Here is an 18,927-nt window from a genome sequence, read left to right as displayed (position 1 = left end):
AATAATCATACCGCCAGGGAGGTTAAACAAATGCAGGCATCACATTGAAGGTCTGGTAAGCAACAATATGCCTTTTTTTTTTTTTTTTTTTTTTTTTTTTTTCTTTTAAGGTTTTAGATCCTTTACCCTTCCCCCTGAAATCTTTGAGGTGCACCCTGCTTCCTACCATACAGCTGTCGGGTTCTGCTTTTCAGGTGTATGCACCGCAGTCTCTATTCTAAGGGAGTGTCCGTACTCTGCTTGTCCCAGCAAAAGGCTTTTAAAGCCCCAGCCCAACCCTTCATTCCACCCACCTTTACCCCATCCAATTAGACTTCTTCCACCTTTACCTTGTGAAGCCAGATGTACTTCCTAAAGTTTCCTCTAGGGATGCACCGAAATTTCGGCTGCCGAAACCTATCGGCCGAAAATGGCCTTTTCTGCATTTTGCCGAAGAGGAAATTGCGCCGAAAATGGGGGTGGGGCCCCTGGTGCCGCCAGTACGGGGGTGTCGTTCTGGAGCGTCCCCGTCCAGTCCTTTCCTCCCTCCCTCCCTCCTCGACGAGGCGGCTGAAAGCAAAACAGTGCTCTATCTATGGAGGAAAGCTGTCAGCACACCGTATTAAGGAGCAGATTGTCGGTATGATGAGCGGGAGGAGCATTATCAGTGTGCAGCACCGCAGGGGCTAAGAGTGCAGGACTTGTTGTTTGACATGCTGTTAGAAACAGTGAGCCCGCTAGGTGAAGCGGGCTCACTGGGAAGGGGTTAAGCATCTAGGGCGATCAAAGGGTTAAATGTGTACCTAATCAGTGTGTGTGTGTGTATTGTGTGCTATTTTTACTAAGGAATGTGCTGCATTTTATTCCCTGCTTTGCACAAAATCAAAATCCCCCACATTGCTGCTGACAGGACGGAGCTCTGCCTTGTTTACATGGACAGAGCTCCGTCCTGTGTCTCCCCTCCACCGATCAGCGAGTGGTGGCGGAAATCCATTGGCTGGCTGGCATCTGCCATAGGCAGAAGTGCAGAATCACGTGTATGTATGTAAAAAATTCTACGTATGTCTTCACACTGGTCTGTTGCGCTTCTATTGTGGTATTAAAAATCTTGTTTGCTGCATTTTTGGTCAGTTAAAAAAAACCCGCACCTCCCTGTTTAAATGCATTTGAAAATGCAGCACGTACACATCAATAAGGCACCCGTGTAGGGCTGAAACAACTAATCGATTAATCGACAGCTAATCGATTATGAAATGAATCGATTACTATTTTCATAATCGATTAATCGGCCAGTAACATAATGGGGTTAAAAAAAACCTAAAATGAGCCCTTTATAGTACAAAAAGAGCAAATAATTGCTACTGTAAATATTACTTTTCACAGTTCTACAGTAAAAAAAATAAACCCCCTACAGTAGTGATTATTTGCTTTTTATGTACTATAAAGGGCTAATTTTAGTTTTTTTTTTTAACCCCATTATGTTAATAAACGTCTTAGACCTGGTTCACGTCTGTGTTTTTTGCAGAAACGCACTACAGTTCATTTGCATAGTTTCCTATGGGACACGTTCACATCTGTGCTTTTTTCAGCCGCTGCGTATTTGGAAAGGGTCACGGACTTTTTTTTAACGCAAAACGGAGCTTCTTTGGTTCAATATACTTCAATGGAGAAGCTGCAGGAAAGCATGTAATGCAATTTTGCAGCAATTTGTGTTTTTTAATTGCCCAACAACAAATTGGCCAAAAAAACTGCAAAAACGCAAATCGCAGCAAAATCACATGCGCAAAAATCAAAACGCACAGCAAAAAGCACTGCAGAAACAGATCAAAAGCAAACTGCATAAGTGTGTACCGAGCCTTATTCTGGCCACACTGATTAATTTTCAGACGAGAATATTCAGACAAAAAATCTTTGTACATTCGCTGAATGAAAGAATGTTGTTTGAAATTTTCACTTGTTTTGAACATTCTGTTTTTAAAATGAATGTAATTTCTGAACGAAAACCACAAACACTGTCTGATAATTACTTTGGCCAAGAAGTTTTCTATTATTTCCAAATTTTCCCGTTAAAATTACTTTTTTTTTTTTTAAGTTAGACATTGTTTTTTAAATAAAATGTGATCTCTGAGTCTGATGATATTTACCAGATTCACCCTTTAATAGTATATACAGTATATCACTTCTGTCTGTTATTCTCAGAGTGGATTAGATATTTTGCTCCCTAACCATATAGTTGGTTATTTATATTTACCACTGCAAAGAGCTATTTAAGAATAAATTGCCTTTTTTTAAAAAACATTACATATTAACTAAATTATACACCACACTTTTCTTTAAGTTTATTAACCGATTAATCGAAACAATAATCGGCCAACTAATCGATTATGAAAATAATCGTTAGTTGCAGCCCTACACCCGTGTTAGGTTTTTGAGTAACATGACCTATGATGAACACAGCATAGTAAAATAGCGTGCGTTTTTGATGCCATTATTGGCACCTTTATCTCATCTGCATAATACAGATCACCATTTCCGGCTGCTGAGAATTTGGTGCATCTCTAATATGTATGTGATTATGCACAGAAAGGCCGCCCCATAGCAATAAATCTGCTATAGGGCTGTCAGGAAGTGGTTAATAATTTGGACCATGCTGGTCCAAACAAATATTTTTTACATGTAAGCCAAAAATGTAGTCCTGGTAAAAATTTCATAATGCATGTATAGGCATAAAATGTAGAATCTGGTGGATTGGACCCTGTGTATGGCAGATTGAGGAAGGTGGTGTGTGTGTGTGTGTGTGTGTGTGTGTGTGTGTGGGTTTTTTTTTTTTTTTCAACTGGGGTCATATTTGTAGAATCGGCTATTGATGTCTGTGGTGAGAATTCGTAAAATGTGCACATACTCCTCTTCCACAGCTTCCGTATGAACAAACCGTGGTTTCCTCTACTGCTGTTGCTTGTTACTTGAAGGACTTGAGGCCTAACCAGCGTGACACGGGCTGATATAGTGTCCTGCATTTGTAGATGTATGTCCTTAGATTATCCTAAACCTGCAAGACTGGATCCCTCTTCTGAATAAACAGGGAATGTCTGATTTTTCCTGAAAATTCCTTTCAAACAGATAAAGGATGGCCTGTATCAGAACCCTACACCTGCACAGCCTCCTTCCCTCATATTAAGACCTTGCAAGGCTTTTGCTGTATTTGCCAAAAATGTTACAATTGCATATTCAAGAATTGTAGTTTTAGTATTACAAAACTAATTCTGTCTATTGTCTTTCTTTCTCATTCAGAACCATTAGCCATGGATAAAAACGAGCTGGTCCAGAAAGCCAAATTGGCTGAGCAGGCAGAGAGGTACGATGACATGGCAGGCTGCATGAAACGAGTGACGGAAGAAGGCGCTGAACTATCCAATGAGGAGAGGAACCTTCTCTCTGTGGCCTACAAAAATGTAGTAGGTGCACGCCGGTCGTCCTGGAGAGTCGTCTCTAGTATTGAGCAAAAGACAGAAGGAAGTGATAAGAAACAGCAGATGGCTCGGGAGTACAGGGAGAAGATCGAGACCGAGCTGAGAGATATTTGTAACGATGTGCTGGTGAGAACATTTACCTGAATATGTGATGTACATTGCCTTCCATCATTCCCCATTTTTTTTCCCCTTAAATGCACAAATGGAAAAATAGAAAATACTAGACCTTGCCCACTATACGAGACCACTCCTGTCCACCATAAATGAGCGCGTCTGGACAGATAAAGCTGTGCTTCCATGATGGCACAGTCTGCTGTACTGATGTCTAAACATTGGGATTCCTGGCCAGAATGTTCTTGGGTTTTTTTTTTTTTTTTTTTTTTTTTTTGTGTGTACACGCTTACTATACATTCTAGCTTTCAGAATGCAATTTTAACCTTTAACATTTTAGGTGCATTTGCGTGTAAAATACTGACTGGCAACTCAGATTTTTTTTTTTTTTCCCTCATTTATATATAGTACATGTTTACATGCACGTGTGTACAGGCACATTGAAAATTCCTGTATGTATAAAAACGCAAACGATGTGTGCAAGAAGCTTAATGCACCAAACTTGAGCAACCAACCAAACTTTTTAGTAAGACATTTAAAAGACCAGAACGGAGTAGTTGCTATGGGCTAAACTTTGCAATTTATATAACTCCATAATTGAACACTCCATAATTGAGTCCTTTTATATAACTCCATAATTGAACACCACATAGACCTCTTTAGGCTTGATTCACACTACTGCGAGGTAAAGTTGCACTGTAAATCACACCAAAGTAGCACAGGGACCTTTTCTAAAATCTCACCTTTCTGAGTCATATTGTTTTTAATGGTGCTCATTCTAATCAATGAGAATTCCCTTGTCCGATGCTGTGGGACTCCAGTCGCATCAGAAATCTGACTAGTGTGAACCAGGCTTTGAGGGATCTGCCAGGGAGACGAGTATTTACACAGTGCTGTGGGGGACTGGTCAGGAGAGAAAACAGTGTACCTGCCTTGAGTTGGGTACCTGCAGGTTACATGAAATGTGAAGTAGTAGTAAAGCAGCACAACTTGGTTGATTTAGGTTGTAGGTCAGGTTGCAGTTCAGTAATTCTTTCAGCTGGTTTGGGTCACCTATTGAAGTACTGTAGTTTGTCACCGTTCCAGGAGCTTGCACAATTTTTAAAGCATGACATGTTGGGCATCAGCTATTTACTTGGCATAACATCTTTCACATTATACAAAAAAATCGGGCTAACTTTACTTTTTAGCTGCGCTTTACCGCTGTTATAGCGGCGCTTTGGCGACAATATTCGGGTGGTAGCGGGGTACTTTTAACCCCCAAGAAGGGGTTAAAAAGGGGTTAAAAGCACCCATGTTGCGGCGCTTCAGAAGCACTGCCCATTCATTCCAATGGGCAGGGGCGGTGTATGCACCGCTCCTAAACCGCCCAGAAGACACTGGGGAGGCAGTTTTCAGGCGCTTTACAGGTGCTATTTCTAGCGCTAAAACGCCTGAAAACTGCCACAGTGTGAAAGGGGTTTTTAAGTGTTTAAACGGAGCAAATGGAACAGTTGCATACAGTATTGTAATTACTAACCCTATTTTCACTCCCCTGGGATCCTCCTTATTGTATTTCTATGATGGTTATTGGTATAGTATATTGATGGCATGTAAGAACAAGACAAGCCATCATGCCAACTCCAGAGAAAGCATCCTAAGAATTACCCTGATTGAGTAAATCTTAACCACTATAAATTTTTTCTGCCCATTGAAATGAATTACTGCTCAAGCACTAGCATTTAGGCATGTTTAGCTTTTAGTAGCGTCAAGTGTGTGTTTTATTTTTTATTTTTTTTCTGCCCAAATTCTGCTACTCCTGGATGCACTGGCAGTGGGGGTTTCTTTTTTTTCTTTTTTCCTGCCTCTAAAAGCTGCTGCCACTAAACCAGGGGTCTCAAACTGGCGGCCATCCAGCTGTTGTGAAACTTCAAGTCCCATCATGCCTCTGCCTGTGAGAGTAATGCTTGTTATGGTCAGCCTTCGCAACAGCTGGAGGGCTGCCAGTTGAGACCCCTGCACTAAACGCTGCCAAAAGCCTGTGTGTGCATGGACATATAGGTTTACATGGAGGGCCGTTTAGTGGCAGGGGAAAAAATGCCAGATGCCCCTAGAAGCAGCTGTAAAAACCTCCAGTGTGCATGAGAGATTGAAGCGTTTGTAACCCCGACAAAAAAAAATTGTATCCTGTTACTTTAAAGCATGTTATACAGCACAGTGCTTGTGCAATATGATGTTGGCCCCATGTATCACCTGAAATACCTGGCTGGTTCTGCCCTCCCCTCTGTAAACTGACTACGATTTATCATGGCTGTTGATCCCTGACACCATGGTCAGTTTACGTGCCTCCCTCATCCGCAGCTCTCCCCTGTCCTCCTCCCCCCTTCCTCCCTGCCTGTCAGCTCTCCTCCTGCTGCAGAAATTACTGTGTAAATTGCACGCAATCCCCTCTGTTAACCACTTCACCCCTGGAAGATTTTACCCCCTTCCTGACCAGAGCACTTTGTACAATTTGGCACTGCGTCGCTTTAACTGACAATTGCGCGGGTGTTCGACCCTGTACCCAAAAGAAGTTTGTCACACACATAAATAGAGCTTTCTTTTGGTGGTATTTGATCACCTCTGCGTTTTGTTTTTTTGCTCCATAAACAAAAAAGAGCAACAATTTTGAAAACAATATTTTTTACTTTTTGCTATAATATCCCCAAAATTTAAAAAAAAAAAACTAATTTCTTCATCAGTTTAGGCTTATGTTCATATTTTTGGTAAAAAAAAAAAAAAATTGCAATAAGTGTATATTGAGTGGTTTGCACAAAAGTTATAGCGTCTGCAAACCATGGAAAAGATTTATGGCATTTTTATTTATATAATTTTTTTTCCTTTGCAGTATTGCGATGGACAGACCGGAGACTTTTGACACTTTTTTTTTTTTTTTTTTTTTTTTTTTTTTGGGGATCATTGGCATTGATACAGCGATCAGTGCTATAAAAATGCACTGATTACAGTGTAAATGTCACTGGCAGGGAAGGGGTTAACACTAGGGCGATCAAGGGGTAAATTGTGTGTTCCCTCACTGTGTTCTAACTGTATGGGGATAGAATTGACTAGGAGAGGAAACGTATCGGTTTTCCTACTTAGTAGAATCAAGTTATATGGCTCCTCTCCTCTGACAGCACAGGGATTTGTGTGTTTACACACAAATCCCCATGCTGGCGCTCGTGCACGTGGCTGGAGGGGATCGTGCCCGCCAGCCACACGCATTGGGTCCCCCACCATGCAGCCTGGGAACTCTGGTGGCCGAAACCGGGTAGGATGTACCCGTATGGGATTTCACCCAGGAGAGCCATTGTGCTGCAGTATATCTGCGTGACATGGTCAGGAAGCGGTGAAAAAGCATCCTATGCTCCAGGGTCTGTGCTTTGTAAATAATATGCTTATTTCATAGTGCCACTCGGCGATCACCTGACTTCTCACTGCTGCCCGCCTCCCAGGCTGATGTCGCAGCTCTCTCCTCCCCTCCCGACTGACGTCAGCGGGGGGGGGCCTGCTGGAGCTGTCAGATCATGAGGGGCAGCAGCGAGGAGACACGTGAGCACCGAGCGGCGCTGTAAAATAAGGTAGAAATGGGCATATTTTTTTTTGCAAAGCGCATACACTGCAGCACAGGACACTTTATAACAGGGGTAATCGTGTAAGTGGCATAACCATTTCCCGGACCACCCACTGTGGATTTATGTCGCCACTTTGACAATAAATACCGTTATGACAGCAGATAGCTGCCATAACCCCGGTAATTTATTATTTATTCAACGGCGAGCGGTCTGCTTTAAGATAAGTGGTCTCTGTCGATTAGCCGCGAGGTCACTTTTATCGGTGGTGGGAGAGGTTCCCCCCGCCGCTGATTACAAGTGATCCAATGTTTTCCCCTGATAGGCAGAAAGCCGAGTGAGGGAATGATGGCCCCTACTCGAATCTGCCATTGGATGATGGGAGCGACATCAAATGTCACTTCCGCCCAACGGCCTTACCATGTGATCAGCTATCGGCCAATGACAGCTGATCACATGATGTAAACAAAAGATCGGTAATTGTGTGTGTTTTTTTTTTTTTTTTTTTTTCTACTCATGCTCATAGCGTGAGTAGAAAAAAAGCCGATCGCCGGCTCAGATGCGAGGAACATCGGTCCTGAAGTGGAAGAGGCACATCTGCCTCATCTGTGCCACCTATCAATGCCCACAAGTAGTGCCAATCAGTGCCACCTATCAGTGCCCATCAATGCCGCCTATCGGTTCCCATTAGTGCCGCCTCATCAGCGTATATCAATGAAGGAGAAAAATTACCGGTTGTAAATTTTTTTTTTTTTTTTTTAACAAAATATAAAAAAAAAAAAAAAAATTTTTTAATTCAGTCTTTTTTTTACAAAAAAATAAAAACCGTGATCAAATACCACCAAAAGAAAGCTCTATTTGTGGGGAAAAAAATGATAAAAATTAAATTTGGGTACAGTGTTGTATGACCGCGCAATTGTCATTCAAAGTGCGTCAGCACTGAAAATTGGTCTGGATAGGAGGGGGGTTTAAGTGCCCAGTAAGCAAGTGGTTAAAGAGGTCCTGTCATGCTTTTTTTCTATTATAAGGGATGTTTACATTCCTTGTAATTAAAAAAAAAAAAAAAATTTTTGGATCCCTTATTTTTAAGGGACAGCGTAAAAACAAAATTTAAATAAGGAAAAAAAAAGTGCCCTGTCCCTCCGTGCTCGCGCACAGAAGTGAACGCATATGTAAACAATGTTCAAATCACACATGTGAGGTATCGCCACAATTGTTCGAACAAGAGCAATAATTCTAGCAAAAGACCTCTAACTTAAAACTGGTAACCTGTAGGAATGTTTAAACGTTGCCTATGGAGATTTTTAAGTGTCCAAAGTTTGTCACCATTCCACGAGCGGGTGCAATTTCTAAGCATGACCTGTTGGGTATCAATTTACGGGGTGTAACATATTTCACATTATAAAAAAAATTGGGCAAACTTTACCTTTTTTTTTTTTTTCCCAAAAAAGTGTATTTTTTCCAAAAGAATTGCGTTTGTAAGACCGCTGAGCAAATACGGTGTGACATAAAGTATTGCAACGACCGCCGTTTTATTCTCTTGTGTGTCTGAGGAAAAAAAGTATATTTGGGATCTCTAAGTAATTTTTTAGCAAAAAAAAAAAAAATTTTTTAGCTTTTAGACACCAAGTGTTAGAAAATAGGCTTGGTTCTTTAAGTGGTTAACGGCCACTTTTAATGTGCCTTTTCAAGTGGTTTTCAGTATTTTTAAATATGGCCTTTTTTGATTTAAATAATATCTGATGATCCTACTCTAAAGTTCCTTGTTCAGACACTTCCTGTTATAGGATGACCACTATCTCCCGGCTGGGTTTCTGCTTTGGCGTTTTGTCACATGGTGCCCCTGATGGGAGACTACAAGTGCTGCATTTCCACACGTGGCACAGGTAGGACCCGATGTTGTCACTATTAGGAAGCCTGTCCTGATATGAGTACATATAGACAGGAAGTGGCTGAAAGAAGCTGCAGATGATTAGCTAAGGATGAAAACAGGCAAGAACAGTGTTTCATGAAAAATTGCCATACCAATTCTTCATAACACAGAAGTGCTTTAGTTAACTAATTGTGAAACTAGATGTCATCCAGTTAAGGTTTACATCTCATTTGAATTCGGTGAGGTTTTTTTTTTTTTTTTTCCTCCCCAAATCCCTTTTTAGATTTTGGTGCCATTCACAGCATTGTGCTGTGGTATTGCACGGGGTGTGCGTGTGCTTCCTGCAATATACTATACTACCATAGTGCACCCCCATAAGTTTTCGGTGCATTGCAATGCCAAAATCGGAGCAGGTATGATTTCAGATAATTTGTGGTGTGTGAGACTGCCTTAATACAACACATTATATTATACATGCATTAAAATCTCACTACAACAGCGTCTCGGCTCTCCGGAGACTCTCCCTGCTTATTGGCGGAGACCATCACAGCCAGTGAGCCCATGAGGGGAGGAAGGGGGAGGGGCCGAGCCGTAGAATAGATACACAGAGCTTCGGCTTGAGAACGATCCTGCTTGGGTACCCCCATTGCAAGCTGCTTGCTCTAGGAACACACTGCAGGAGGGAGGGGCCAGGAGTGTCTGCGGAGGACCGAAGCTGCTCTGTGCAAAACCACTGCACAGAGCAGGCAAGTATGTGTAACTTTCAGAACAAAAAAAAGCCTTTTTAATATTGATTTTAAAGCTTCAGTTTTTCTTTTATTAAAATACTAAACATGTTATACTTACCAGCTTTGTGTAGAGACTTTGCACAGAAAAGCCCCAATCCTCCTCTTCTCGGGTCCACCACCAGCGCTCCTGGCTCCTCCTTTTCAGCATGTGCCCTCATAGGAAGCTGCTTTCTAGAAGGGCACTCGTGCAGGCTGTCTGCATCTATAGCCACAGATAGTGTAGCTCAGCCCTGCTCTCCGCTCCCTCATCATAGGATGTAATTGACAGAAGAGGGAGCCAATAGTTCCCACCAATATCAATCAAATCAGTGAGGGAGGGACAGAGCTGCTCAGGTAAGTGTAAGGGGGGGGGGGGATCCTGCAGCACAGAAGGTTTTTTTTACCTTTAATGCATAGAATACATGACGGTAAAAACCTTGATGCTTTAGAACCACTTTATAGCAGCAGTTCACGAGATCTGGAAATCTACAGAAGACAGAGGAAGCACATGGCTGTTGGTGACAAAGTGAAACAGGAAATCGGCATGATCACTATGCAGCAGCCAAAAAGACTTGTGCATACTTGTGTTTTAAATCGTCTTGTTCCAGCAATGGAATGCAGTTAACTGCCATTTCAGCAATTTTGTTTTCTGGTATGTCCCCCATCCCCCAAAAGACAAACAGGAAACTCTTCCTGTATTGCTGTTTCCTGGTTCCTCTAAACATGTGGAATCCTCATTGTGGCCTCGGTGGTGCCATGCCAGCCTCATGTGCAGTATTTTCCTGTGTTTGTGGTGTGAGTGGTTTATATAGTACTCCTTGTAACTGAGCAAAGTCAATCTATTTAGATTGCCAAGCTCATTATCTATTACTAGACTGATATGAGTGACTGTTTGATTTTACAGAAGTGTCATTTGTGTGATAATTTCATGGCCTAATGGATGCAAATTGATGTAAATGGGGGCAACATCAAAGATCTTGGTTTGCTCTGTTGGGGGGGGTTGGTGTTAAAGGATAAATTCACTTAAAGTTTAAAAAAAGCATTTAATTTTTTTTAGGAGCCTGGAAAGCATTGTGCCTGTGATCAGCATATCACGGGTTCAATGCAGGTCTCCCATAGACTGTCAGTGTAAGCTGTCTGCACATTTCTACAAGTGTGTGGATAGCCTTAGCCAAGACTGTACATTCAAAAAGTGCTTTACTAACTTTTTATAGGGATAGAAGAGTAACTTTACATCCTCGCAGCACAAGGGACATTTAGAGATAAACAGATTCTTCACCACCTGTCTTCTGTGACCATGAGGGCCAATCTGCACCTATAAACAGGCAGTTTATTGCACACATTTTCACATGCATTATTTTACACACCTCCAGTTTACGGTATTTATTTTTTTGCCCGCCATGCATTACACAAGGTTGGGAGTTTGTGTTCTCTGTGGTGATGAGTACAGGCTTTATGTGAATGAATGGCTTTTCTATATGTTATGCAGGAAAATACTTAGCTGTATAGACTCTTAAGCCTCGTACACAGGATCGGATTGTTGGCCAACTGAGCGTCAGACTTTTGTCCGAAGGGCATGTGCCCGGATTTTGTCTTGCATACTAACGGCACACAATTGTCGGCCAACAAACACGAATGTGGTGACTTACTACGTGGAATTTCAGCTCTTGAGCGCCACCCTTTGGACACCTGCTAATGTCGTGTTTGGTGAGCATTGATTCTGAGCATGCGTTTTGGACTTTTGTGTGACAGACTTGTGTACACGCAAAACGCAAATCTGACAACAGACTGTCCGCTGAAAATTTACTAGCCTGCTATCCAACATTTGTTGGCAGAAAGTTGGACAACAGTTGTCTGATGGAGCATACGAACGGTTGGATTTTAGGCAAACAGTCTGTCATCACACAATCCCCTGCCGAAAATCCGATCATGTGTATGAGGCTTTAATGGCAGAGCGCTTTGTAACCTGTAATCAGTCACTTGATTATATGGCAAATGGAACCGGTCATTTACAATCTGGGTAGAATGCTTTCTAGATTACTGGGTATTAGTAATATTGGGCTTTGTACACACCTGGGCACCAAAGGTGGAGCTTGACTCAGGTTACTTACTAGGGACCCATCCTGACAACGGCATAAGCGTGTATTGCACCACTGACCAGTCACAGGAATCTGTTCGGTCCCCAAGCACCTCCCTCACCACAAAGAAAGCTCTTAAAGTGATATTTAAGGTTCAATTTTTTTTTTTTTTTAACATAATTGTTATACTTTCTTGTCTGTGCAATGGTTTTGCGCACTGCTGGCTCCTCCCTCCCATAGCAAGCATAAGTGCTAGCTACATCCTCACTGGCTGCGATTGAGGGGTGGAGGGAGCTGCATGCAAGGTTTTTACCCTAATGCAGAGATTGCATAGAGAATGCATTTGGGTAAAAAAAAAAAAACATGCCTTTAGAACCACTTTAAAGAGGAGTTCCCATTAAAAAAAAAAAAAAAAAAAAATAAGTCGGCAGCTACAAATACTGCAGCTGCTGACTTTTAATTGGACACTTACCTGTCTCAGTGTCCAGTGATGCAGGGGATAGAAGCCCCGCTCGTCTCCCCCTCTGTTCGGCGGCGCCGGCATTGCAACTGTGGGCACCGGGCTGTGGCTTCGCAGCCGGGCACCCACTGCGCATGCGCGAGCGGCGCCGTGCTTGGCCACTTAGTCATCTGGGACCTGTAATGGGTCCCAGATGATTGACGAGAGGGAGGGAGCAGAGCTGAGCCCTTCCTGTGCCGAGGGGAAGTGATGTCACCAGCCCAGGCACTGAAAGAGGCAGACTACGAGGGACCCCCCTAGCAACAGGCATTTAGAGGTGAGCAAAAAAAAAAATTTCCAAATGTTTATATATTTTTTTTTAGAATTATTCATGTACTTTTTTTTTTTTTTTTTTTTTTTTTTTGTGGAACACCACTTTAAGTACTGGGCAGAATGCTGCCCAGGCAATTCTTGTATCAAGAGCCTGTGTGTATGAACCCCTAGAATGTGAGGTAGAACCTGGTGTCTGTAGGTTTGCAAACATTATTGCTGTTGATATTGCTTGTGTTTAAAGGCGTTGTAAAGGTTTGTGTTTTTTCACCCTAATGCATCCTATGCATTAAGGTGAAAAAACACCTGGCAATGATGCCCCCCCCCCCCCCCCCCCCCCTTACTTACCTGAGCCCATTCACCTGCTGTGCGCGGTGTCCTCTTCTCCACAGAGTCTGGCTGTTGATTGGATAGATTGATAGCAGCGCAGCCATTGGCTCGTGCTGCTGTCAATCACATCCAATGATGTGGCAGCCGGGGGGGCGGGACCGAGTCATACACACTGTGTGTATGACAGGGAGCGCAGCGCGCCCGCAAGCTGACCCCTTCGGGATAGAGCTTCCCAGAGGGGGATTAGCTATTGCGAGGAGGAGCCGAAGGACCCCAGAAGAGGTTGTTCAGGGCCACTCTGTGCAAAACTAACTGCACAGTGGAGGCAAGTATAACATGTTATAAATTAAAAAAAGAAGAAAAAGAAAGAACCCATACAACCCCTTTAATTCATCCCATCAGTGACCGGCCCCCCTATGTACTGCGCTACCCTAATGGTAGCACAGTACAGTACATAGCATTTAGTGTAATATGTAAAAAAGGTATTTCACATAGGACAGCCCATTGAAATAAATGGGCGGCCCTAAATACGACACATGGGAGCACGCCTCAGATGCACCTCCTGGTGTGAACGAGTTGGTGGAACCCTCATAAAGAAGATTCCTATTCAGCTCGGCTAGGGTGTACTGAGAAGGTGTAGCTGCGATAGGTTCTTATTCCTGCATGACTGTTTTTTTCACATGGAACAGAGCAGGGACATTTTTCCGATTTTAGGCTAGGTTCACTGCTTTTGTGCTTCCACGCATTTTTTCACATATTTTTCAATGTGCACGGATATGCGTTTTTAATGTCATGTTGGTCAGTAATCTATTCAGGCTTCTTACAAGGAGTAAAAAAGTGATGCAGAAAGTTTTCCTGTGTTACTATTAAGTTCTATGGGCCCCAAGATACACAAATTAGATTGGAGGGGGGGAGAGAGACCTGAGCTATTTTCACAAACGTGCAGCAGCACACACATGTGAACCAGCTTTATAACATTTCCTTCGATGTGTGTGAATTGGTCCTTGTGGTAGGGTTGTGGCTATAGAGTGTTGCAAGTGTCTGTTGCTGAGATGGTGTGCCAGTCTCCAACAGTGTGAATAATCTGATGATCCAGATAATGACATTATCCACACTTGAAGTTATTCACAGGCCAGCCACCCAGGGCAGATCTCAGTGACAGACCTGCTGGTGCTCAGTTGGATCTCTGTTCCACAAAGATGTGCCCTTTCTTGTGTCCGTGAATCTACCACAAACACAATGGTACACAAGTGGTGAAGGTGCTGGCAGCCAGTCATCTAACTCCAGCTGGAAGCTGATTGGTTTTTTTATGCAGAGCTGCACCGGATTTTGCACACTCCAGTTTTAGTAATTTGACCCCCCCCCATGTGTTTTTATTGTTGGAAGTTAACTCCTACATGGCCTGACTGGTGTAGTAGATTTTGTTAGGTATCAGACGTCGGTTTCAAGCTTGGCCATGGGCAGCTGATCTGGTGATTCACCTTCATCACTGAGTGCGTATAGTTGGAGAAGCATCATTCATAATATTACAGTTGACATTCTTCACTTCAGTTGGCCATTAACAAGACCAGGTTGTATCACTCTGGCAAAAGTTGAATGGTGTTAGACTAGAAACCAGTGGTAGGGGCATCCAGCATTTGCCAAAAGGTGCAGGTTTACACTGCATACTTGTACATTATGACACAACTACCTCAGTCTTTGTGAAGTCCAAACTCCCCTGCATTCACTCAATCTGTGCGAGTGCCATATTGTTTTCCTGTTTCTCGGGTCTTGCTTTGCCCGTTGTGCGGGCATTGATGTAACTTCTGCATATGTGCACCTCAATTACATTATTTCAATACTCTGCTGCACAAATGGCAGAATGAAGACCCATTTACTAGCAGATCTGTAAAGGTTGTTTTAAAGAGACTTTTACCATAAGACCTTACCTGCTGGCAGTGTTAAGGGTTTTTGTCCCCCTTAACTCCTGTCGGTAAGCAAGTACCTGACTGAATTTAGTTTTGCCCATTTGGGCTGGTTGTTAGGTGTAGCCATAGAATTCTGCAGAAATTGTAAGGTACATACTGTTCACTTACTAACGACACCCCCCCCCCCCCCAAATCCATGTGAATGCACTTTTCAGGATACGTGTTGGTTTGCTCTACCACCCATGTTTATTTCAATAAAATGTGTAACTTGGAAGCAAAAAATGTAATATATTGCGGCTTAGAGTCCTTAGCTGTGGTGGCTGTATGAGGTTCCACCCCCCTATTTTCTGGTGATCCTGCCAGTAACACTTTCTGTCCTCGGGTGACTATGCTCACTCGCATACTGTATCTGTGGAGAAGCAGTGTTGTCACCCAAAGACAGGAAGTGTCTTGGAACTACAGAACCTCTCCCCCTTGTAGTCTGCAGAGCTGAACTGGGCAAGCTAATAACCTTGCTTGATATAAATTGCAGAATCCACAGAATGGCACTGGATTTCTGTTAGGATCCATTTCTTTTTTTTTTTTTTGTTTTTGTTTTTTTTGTTTTTGTTTTTTTTGTTTTTACACATATCAAACAAGGATAACCATGTTTTCAATGGTATATTTAACAGAGAAAAGGAAAGCAAATAAAAGGCGTTCATTGTTTTGAAGTTTACATATGCTATAAGGTCACATTTTATGGTGTTGTTTTAAAACAAACCTACAATGGTATGATGCCATAAGGGGCCAACATCCCTTATTAAATCTTTATTGCAGCAGGTTTTGGTGGGGCACATTGTTTAGCAGGCTAGCTTCAAAGTTGTGGTATCAGAAATGTTCTTTCAATGAGGTCTTTTAGCAGCTTATTGCAGAAGCCTGCCAGTTTTGAAATAACTGCCTGTGTTTTGGGTCATAGTTATCATGCACAGGAAGTGTGGGAGAGCCGTCAGAGTATAGACTTGTATTCTGCTCAGGGAAGTATATTGTCTACAGGGTTCCAGATCTGTATTGTAGTCTTCATTGACCAGAGTAGATGGGTTTCATAACTCATGAAGGTTATTGGTACTTGCCTTCTGTACACAGTAAGTAGGGCCAGTGTCCCCTGACAGTGCTCTGACCCTGTGGGCAGTTCATCTGTCTGTCCTTTCAGTTGTTTGGAACTTTACAAACCAATCCGTACCAGATCTTTCAATTTGGGTGAAGCTTGATCGCATATTAAATATTCTGTAGGTCTTTTTTTTTTTTTTTTTCACTGATATACCCAAATCTTCACCTAAAGTGTTACTAAACCCACAACTGTAAAATCAGTCTGTATATGCAGTAAAGCATGCTTGTTATACTTACTGTGGAACCTAAGACGTTAATTCCCTGCATTGTGTAAAAAAGCTGCTTGATTTTGTATGCACAGATCCTCCCCTTCCTGCACTGTCCCCCTGAACAAGTCTGGATAAGGCAGAGCCTTTGGAGTCAGGTTGCACATGCTCAGTTTGTGTATCGCCTCCCAATTTTTTTTTTTCTTGGGATTGGCCCTGTGCTGAATCACATGACCTATCAGCACTGTCCAGACAGAGGATCAGGGGAGAATAAAAACTCCTCTTACAAGCTTCACCAGGAACTGATAGAAATCACAAGACTGCTATACACTGCTGATGAGAAAAGGTATTTAGCCATTTATATTTACTAAAATAACTGCATTTCCATGTTCTGTGTACTGTGGGAGACCAGATATAGTGAATGCAGGGTCCTGGGTTTAGTAACACTTTAAAAGATTTGTGGGCTTGTTAATTCATCTCATGGATTTCCCAGCATAGCTAGAGAGCGGTGTGGTCAGTTTTCAATAGGAAAGCACAGGAGCTGGCAGAAACACCAGGGATTTCAGACAAAGGAAGCAATACAAAGAGAACAGCATACTTTCTCATACAAGTACATGGAAGAGCAGGCACATATTGGGAATATGAAGTGTTGGGCAATGAACACTTCAATAGATTTCATACTCAATATGATCAATATGAGCCAGTAAACTTGTCAGTGTTTTAGAAATGTGTGTAATTTAAACACCCAGAGGACCCCCACATTAGTTTGATAATACAAACTCCACGTAGATGGTATATGTTGGAGTTGAGACCAGTACTGCAAGGTGAGGGTGTTAAAGCGGTTGTAAACCGCCACAAAAAATAAATAGGCCCCCACCCCTGCAGGTTTAAGTCCTTTTGTACGAGTATGCACTGCATACTAGCATATTACAAACTTGCCTGTACATGGATCCCTCCAGCTCAGCGCTATCACGGCTCCCTGGTGCTGCCATCTTCAGCCAGTCTAACTTTTGAATTTACGAGCTCCGGCTGTATGAGTGGCCGAGGCTGCCAAAACGTCACACACACGCATGCACGCGGGAGTCCTTGGCTCCAGCATGGTATGCCGTCCCTTCAGAGTGCATGGTATGCCGTCCCTTCAGAGTGCATGGTATGCCGTCCCTTCAGAGTGCATGGTATGCCGTCCCTTCAGAGTGCATGCGCCAGTGACGGCACTAGCTGCATGTTGTGTGAACCTCTCCTAAACAGTCTAAGTCTTATTATAGGCTTACCTGCAGGTACAAGTTCAAAAGTGGAGTTTAATTCCACTTTTAAGTGTACCTAATAACTTCAGGGTGACCGTCTCTAAACAGGCCCCAGATCCAGTTATCATGCATAAGCCTAAAAGTTTAACCACTTCCCGCCTGGCCTATAGCAGAATGATGGCCGGACCACCAGTGAAATGCCAATCAGTGCCCATTAAAAATGCCTGCTAGTGATGCCCTTCAGTGCCGCTCATCAGTGCCAGAGAAAACTTATTTACAAAATTTTATAACAAAAGCAAATAAACATATAATTTTTTTTTTTTTCCTCCATTTTCGGTTTTTTTTTTTTTTTTTTTTTTTTTATTAGTTTAGCAAAAAATAACCGCAGAGGTGATCAAATACCACCAAAAGAAAGCTCAATTTGTGAGAACAAAGTGATAAAAATTTAGTTTAGGCACAGTGTAGCATGACCGCGCAATTGTCGTCATTTAAAAAGTGACAGCGCTGAAAATTGTCTTGAGCAGGAGGGTGCGAAAGTGCCTGGTATTGAAGTGGTTAAACAAAAAAAATAAAAATACATTTTCTTTACCACTAAGAGTCAAATCCTCCATTTGTGTGTCACACGCTCCCCTTCCCAGACACTGCAGCTCAGTGGGAGGGTTTCGGCAACAGTCAGTGCTTTGCATGCAGAAAACAGTGGGCAGGACTAGATGTGTCTAGGTGCTGATTGATAAGCTATAGGTAAATCAACAGTGACCTTTCGAATAACCTTGCCCTCTGCAGCGTCTCATCCTACTGTAGTGCAAGCAGGCACAGCCTACATGAGGGTGACAACCTTGCTTTGAATTGGAAAGCCGTACCACAGCATGTCATTCCATCACAGGAAGCTGAATAAGGTGAACATGCTTGTATTTTTGGGACTTTGCAGGAGGACTAAACTGTTATTTCTAGGGCTGAAACAACTAATCGATTATGAAAATAGTTGTCATCTATTTTCATAATCGATTAATCAGCCAGCCGATTAGTTGGCCTGCATACTAAATGCAATATTTGTTTACATATCAGGAAATACAGTGCAGCACACATACAGCTCAGTACACCATCCATACATGTCAGGAAGTGCCTGAGAACATGTGAATGTGTGAGGAGCAATTCCTCATGGAACATGTAGTCCTGGGCAGGAAGTGAGTGGGTGTAAAGGTAGAAGTTTTTTACCTTGCTATAGGGGCACACTATATACTATAATTTGCAGCTTGCTATTGGGGCACTCTGAAGGCAGGGAGGAGCCAGAGGCATCGGTGAGGAACCCCAGAAGAGAAGAATCTGGGCTGCTCTGTGCAAAACCATTACACAGAGCAGGTAAGTATAACATGTTTGTTGTTTTAAAAAAAAAAAAAAAATACTTTAAAGACTGTGGGGAAGATCAGCATCTGAACCCAGAGAAGGTGAAGGCTGATAGA

The 18,927-nt window shown here is 42.6% G+C and overlaps 1 protein-coding gene and 1 long non-coding RNA gene across 2 annotated transcripts in view; one reads left to right on the top strand and one right to left on the bottom strand.

The window, feature by feature from the left end:
- LOC141146152 (uncharacterized) overlaps positions 1 to 18,927 on the bottom strand; it is a 161,214-nt gene that overhangs the window by 69,421 nt on the left and 72,866 nt on the right. The window lies entirely within an intron of this gene.
- The window catches only part of YWHAZ (tyrosine 3-monooxygenase/tryptophan 5-monooxygenase activation protein zeta), a 64,486-nt gene that overhangs the window by 27,450 nt on the left and 18,109 nt on the right, over positions 1 to 18,927 (top strand). Inside the window, exon 2 of the mRNA XM_073632054.1 lies at positions 3,271 to 3,575. Coding sequence (XP_073488155.1) covers positions 3,282 to 3,575 — 294 coding nt within the window. The 5' untranslated portion in view covers positions 3,271 to 3,281. The remainder of the gene's footprint in view (positions 1 to 3,270; positions 3,576 to 18,927) is intronic.

This window comes from Aquarana catesbeiana, linkage group LG05 (genome assembly GCF_042186555.1).
Source record: "Aquarana catesbeiana isolate 2022-GZ linkage group LG05, ASM4218655v1, whole genome shotgun sequence".
Taxonomy (NCBI): domain Eukaryota; kingdom Metazoa; phylum Chordata; class Amphibia; order Anura; family Ranidae; genus Aquarana; species Aquarana catesbeiana.
Note: the sequence above shows the minus strand (reverse complement) of the source record. Positions and strands in the feature narration are given on the sequence as shown.